Source organism: Ranitomeya imitator, chromosome 3, assembly GCF_032444005.1.
Source record: "Ranitomeya imitator isolate aRanImi1 chromosome 3, aRanImi1.pri, whole genome shotgun sequence".
In the NCBI taxonomy this organism is placed as follows: Eukaryota; Metazoa; Chordata; class Amphibia; order Anura; family Dendrobatidae; genus Ranitomeya; species Ranitomeya imitator.
In genome coordinates, this window is record NC_091284.1 from 229571734 (window position 1) to 229577733 (window position 6000).

Sequence of the window (6000 nt, forward strand, 5' to 3'; positions counted from 1 at the left end):
GTTCTCAAAACTGAATCCTCAAAGGTCCCAGCCTCTTCTTCATGGCAAAAATGTTACAACATGAGCAGAGTTGAGAAAAAGACCTTAATCCTATTGTTCTACAAACCTATGAATACAGAATCAACCCCTTCAGTGCCAAGTCCAAGAAGTTAGACAATATGTTTCTGATTGTTTGGAGTGGAATAGATCTGCACAACACAAGAAGAATGTGAATCTAAGTGTGAGGAGGAGGAAGGGCAAGCAGACAAGAAAATGAAAGTGAAACTTTGAGCACATTACTACAGCATAGCCACAGACAGACAAGTCTGGATCTGTTTGTGTGTACGATCTGAGGTTTATTACATTCTTTCCTTATAATGGCAGCAGGCCGTAAAAGAGACCCAGTTTGGGAATATTTTAATGAAGCTCCTTCGCCTATCGGTAAGGCAGGCATGCGTGCAAAATGCAAACGATGCAACAGAGATGCAAAGGCCTGGTGGCGCGAATGAGGCATCATGAGAAGTGCGGTGATGGAGATGAGTCATCTTCATCACCGCACTTCTCATGTTGCCTCATTCGCGCCACCAGGCCTTGCATCTCTTTGTTGCATCGTTTGCATTTTGCACTCATGCCTGCCTTACCGATAGGCGAAGGAGCTTCATTAAATTATTCCCAAACTGGGTCTCTTTTACGGCCTGCTGCCATTATAAGGAAAGAATGTAATAAACCTCAGATCGTACACACAAACAGATCCAGACTTGTCTGTCTGTGGCTATGCTGCAGTATTGTGCTCAAAGTTTCACTTTCATTTTCTTGTCTGCTTGCCCTTCTTCCTCCTCACACTTAGATTCACATTCTTCTTGTGTTGTGCAGATCTATTCCACTCCAAACAATCAGAAACATATTGTCTAACTTCTTGGACTTGGCACTGAAGGGGTTGATTCTGTATTCATAGGTTTGTAGAACAATAGGATTAAAGGGAACCTGTCATCCCGAAAATCGCAGGTGAGGTAAGCCCACTGGCATCAGGGGCTTATCTGCAGCATTCTGTAATGCTGTAGATAAGCCCCCGATGTTACCTGAAAGAGGAGAAAAAGACGTTATATTATACTCACCCAGGGGCGGTCCCGCTGCTTGTCAGGTCAGATGGGCGTCTCTGGTCCGCTGCGGCGCCTCCCATCTTCATTACAAGACGTTCTCTTCTGATCTTCAGCCACAGCTCCGGCGCAGGCGTACTTTGCTCTGCCCTGTTGAGGGCAGACAAAGTACTGCAGTGCGCAGGCGCCGGGCCTCTGACCTTTCCGGAACCTGCGCACTGCAGTACTATCCTCTGCCCTCAAGAGGGCAGAGCAAAATATGCCTGCGCCGGAGCTGAAGATCAGAAGAGGACGTCTTGTAATGAAGATGGGAGGCGCCGCAGCAGACCAGAGACACCCATCCGACCTGACCAGCAGCGGGACCGCCCCTGAGTATAATCTAACGTCTTTTTCTCCTCTTTCAGGTAACATCGGGGGCTAATCTACAGCATTACCGAATGCTGCAGATAAGCCGATGGTGCCGGTGGGCTTACCTCACCCGCGATTTTTGGGGTGACAGGTTCCCTTTAAGGTCTTTTTCTCAACTCTGTTCATGTTGTAACATTTTTGCCGTGAAGAAGAGGCTGGGACCTCTGCGGAGTCAAATTCAGTTAGGTAGAAACTTTGATTTAAATCACTGATTTAAATCAAGCCTTACTGACTAGTGATTTAAATCGTGATTTAAATCAGTTAGATTTAAATCAAATCCACCATGCTTCTAAGCCATCTATATGAGCATGCAAGTCATAGAAAGGTGAATAAAATGATACCTTGTTATCTGCAAGTCAATATCTTATTGTACAGAAATCCACATTTTTCTGAATGTAAAGATCTATGGGCCAGACCTAGATCTCCCCGAGAATCTGCCTCCAGAGATTATTTTGAATGAGTGGGCGTTACCAGGTAGAGACATGTAATGACTGAGTCTTCTCACTACAGAGCTGTGCGTTTACAACCAACACAGTAGCCATGTCCCATTAAACACTTGCAGCTTTCTCCTCTTAGTGCTTCAGATTCAATCTCAAGCCCTTTGGGTCAGCAGAGCTGACATGACTGTGAAGAGAGCTGCAAAAATGTAATGAGAAATTCAGGAAGACTTGGATTTTTTCTGGAATGAAACATTGGATCACATGACAAGGTATTGTTTTATCCAGCTATGAACTGCATGCCCATATGGATGGTTTACGATAGTGGATCCTTCTGACAGATGCATTTTCAAGGGGTACCGTATTTTTCGGACTACAAGACGCACTTATCCCCCCAAAAAAATGTGAGGAAAATGGGGGGTGCGTCTTATAGTCGTAATGCAGGCTTACCGGCAGTGGTGTGGTGGCGGCGGCAGAGGTGCGGGGATGATGAGTGGTATGGCGTGAGCAGGGTCCCTTCCACAGGTGAGGTGACGCAGCGGCCTGGGATCCAATGTGAACAGCAGAGCAGGGTTAATCACCGATGTCTCTGTGGCCGCGGCCATCTTCCTGAGGCCGCGCGTGCGCAGATGGAGTGCTCTGCTTCCCAGGGCTTCAGGAAAATGGCCGTGGGAGGCCACGCGTGTGCAGATGGAGATCGCGGCGGCCATTTTCCTAAAGCCGATCTCGGCTTCAGGAAAATGGCTGCCGCGATCTCCATCTGCGCACGCGCAGCCTCTTTCCTGAAGCCCTAGGAAGCAGAGCACTTCATCTGTGCACGCGTGGCCTCAGGAAGATGGCCGCCGCCACCGAGAAACCGGTAATTAATCCGGCTCTGCTGCTCACATTGGATACCGGGCCGCTGCATCACCTCACCTGTGGAAGGGACCCTGTTCACGCCATACTGTTCATTATCCCCGCACCTCTGCCGTCGCCACACCACTGCTGCAAACCGCCCCCCCCCCCCCCCCCCCATGGACACCAGGCCGTGGCGTCGCCAATTTAAGCAGGAAGGGACCCTGCTCAGATGCACGCCGTACCGCATCACCCCACCTCTGCCGCCACCATCCCTCCTGTGACCCTGCTCTGCCACCGTCAGCCCTCAGGTAAGATACTGTAAATTCGGACAATAAGACGGACCCCATCTTATAAAAAAAAAATTTTCTGCAATTTTCACCAAAAATTTGGGGTGCGTCTTGTGGTACGGTACATCTTATAGTCCGAAAAATACGGTATTCTAGTTACTACAAGTTACCACTACTGGATCAGTGTTTGACCACACAGACCCTCACCTAAGGCAGGAACAAGGAACTAGAATTTGGAAGGGTTACACATAAAGGCAGAAATTTGAGAATGAAGGTTACAGAATAGTAGCACATATGCATCCACAGTTCTATTCATCAAATCACCTGTTGGGTTAGAGTCTCAGAGGTTGTACCCCTACAGATCTAGTAGTTAAACCTGCTTGTTGTGCTGAAATATCACTGTTTTACCACAATAACCAAGAACTAAAATTTTATGTGAAATCTCAAACGTGCATGCCCAATCCTTTAGTATAGGCAACATGCAGCTTACACATAAGTAGACGTACAAATTGAGTAAAGGATATACATGCACAACAGTCCAAAGAAAGAAAAAAAAAAAGAACCATTAATAGCCCATGTGGCATGGTGACATGTCAGTTATACAGAACCCCCCCCCCCCCCCCCAAGGTTCTTTGTAACCAAAAAGTTGCCCCACGGGCATTAAAGATCCTTATTTTCTTTGCTAATTTTGGAGTACTGCCTATTTTTTATCTATTGTACAATTGAATAATTGTGTGGGAGGCTTTGCACGCTAATGTCTCTTTTCTTCTTCAATTATTGGTGCTTTTTTAATAATTTTTTTAATCAAATTCTCAGGCAAATTTTTGCTCTCAAAATTACCCTCCATTGCCATCTAGCTTTCACGGAAGCCTGACTGACAACTCCTCAGACTAATGTTTCTCCCATGCCGGAGTGTGGAAAAGCTGGGTGACAACCCATATAGATTGAGCCGCCAAAGGCATGGTCCTCTCCTCTTGTACCAGTCAGTGACTTGTTTTGTTCAAGATTATTGCACTTTTTTATTATGCGTACTCCTTTTCACATGTAAAGCACCATGGAATAAATGGCGCTATAATAAAGCAGCTGCCGTCTTTCATTGAATAAGCCAAAAAATAAAGACAGGCATCCTAAAATGATAACTAAAAGGACTTATTAGACGTGGCTTCAAAAAGGAATCCCCAATTATGTATGCATCTTACTTCCCCAACATGGTAACATTAAAGATCCATGTCATTTGTCGCTTTACTGGATACATGTAAGTTCAGGAATAACCACCTTTAGGCCCCTCAGAAGATGTGATCTTTAGGCCATATTCACTCAAAATTTCCATAACAAATACACGTTACTTGAGGATGTCATTATTCATTACACAAGCATTGAATATGGTGAAATCCAAAATGAAAAACAGGACAAGCATGCTGCAGATTGGAAATTGCTTTCATTTTCATGTGGATTTTTTTCTGTAACGCGTGAATGAGATTTTCAAAAGCGCAATTTACTTGTGTTGTAGATTTTTTTAAATGTGGAATCAGCAACGTGTGAACTTGTCCTTAGTTCTCAGGAATTATATTTTTTGCCCAAATGTGACATCAACAAAACTTTTTCTATGAATTTATAGATCAGTGAGATGAGCTCATCAGGTGTACCAGGGAATGTGCTTGGTGGTCGGATCGTGGGTCTTGTATTCCCCACAGCCTTTGTTCAGGCACAGCAATGTGTATACTTTTTGCCCTTCCCCCCAAAACAGCTGCTAGCCCAACCCTCTGGAACCCACTCTACAAGCCTCCATGTATAAGGACTTGTAAAGACTACAACGTAGAAATATCATACGAGTTATGGCAGATTTACCCCGCTCCCGATATAACACAAGCCCCTCAGTGTAGTGCACAGCAGGCAGGACGTACATCTACAGCACCCGGCGTCAGCAGCCGGGACGTACATCTACAGCTCCCGGTTTCAGCAGCCCTGCTTGGACTCCTTGAGACCACAGCAGCCTCATCCCGCCCTCCTCAGCTCGCATCACGGCGAAGGCCAGCGGGCAGAAGCCATAGTGCGCTCCTACAATGGAGGGCAGCACACCTGTGCACGCATCACACAGCGCGGGCTGTGCAGGCGCCATGGCTGCCTCCTCAGCTTCACACGATCCCCCCATACATACGACACAATGAGACTTCGAATATCCCCCCACACGTGTGCGCACACGGCCTGCTCTCCGGGGCCTTCTACTCACCTCACCGGCCTGGACATGGCTCCTGCGGACACTAACCAGCGACAACAGTCGAAAGAGGTGGGAGATGAGGGGGGCGAGCGGCTTCCTTTGTATGAGACCCCCGGGAGGCCGCTTTATGGAGGGTGGGGGTTGCTAAAAGGAGGGGGGTGGGAGATAGGAGGCCTAAGCCTATGTGTTCTCCTACTAAAGAAGGGGGGAGAAAAATCCCAGCTATCCCTTCTTCCCCGGGAAAACCTTACATTAATGGCCGTCTGAGCAAGGAGTGAAAAGAGGCGGGAAAACCGGTGGAGGCGGGGCTGAGCAGCTACTCTACCACCAGGCGACGTAGTGTGCGCACGAGTATCGCTCGCCAGTCACGCCCACCCCCTATACAGACACCTACACAAGCCTTAATCCGAATTAAAATGCAAAATTTATCGCTGCCTCAGTCTGCGAATCCCCCCCTCCCCAACCGCCGCCTCGCGCCCCTAAGCCAAGGCAGCAGCCTAACCCGCTGGGTGCACGCCTCGGAATGCCATTGGCTCGGTCACGACACACAGCCCTCTGATTGGATTATTCAAAACATCACTCTTGCAAATTATTTGCTACAAGGAGGTCTGTGGAGGTGGTGCGGCGGCCTAGAATAGCGGGTGTGGTTGAGAGGACACTCCTCACACGAAAATGGAAGATGGTTTCTACCTCAGAGTGTAAAGACGGCAGATTCGCGACAGCGCCATGTCGCCTGT

General features: G+C 47.7%; 1 protein-coding gene across 10 annotated transcripts in view; it reads right to left on the bottom strand.

Annotated features, from left to right (window-relative positions):
* NUCKS1 (nuclear casein kinase and cyclin dependent kinase substrate 1) overlaps positions 1–5765 on the bottom strand; it is an 88478-nt gene extending 82713 nt beyond the window's left edge. For 7 of the 10 annotated variants that reach the window (XM_069756239.1, XM_069756241.1, XM_069756238.1 and 4 more), the window contains exon 1: positions 5276–5764. In XM_069756239.1, the coding sequence (XP_069612340.1) occupies positions 5276–5292 (17 nt within the window). In that variant the 5' untranslated portion in view covers positions 5293–5764. Of the gene's footprint in view, positions 1–5275 lie in introns of all 10 variants that reach the window. The other 3 variants (XM_069756242.1, XM_069756240.1, XM_069756235.1) reach the window with 1 other exon arrangement.
* Positions 5766–6000: the final 235 nt, after the last annotated feature.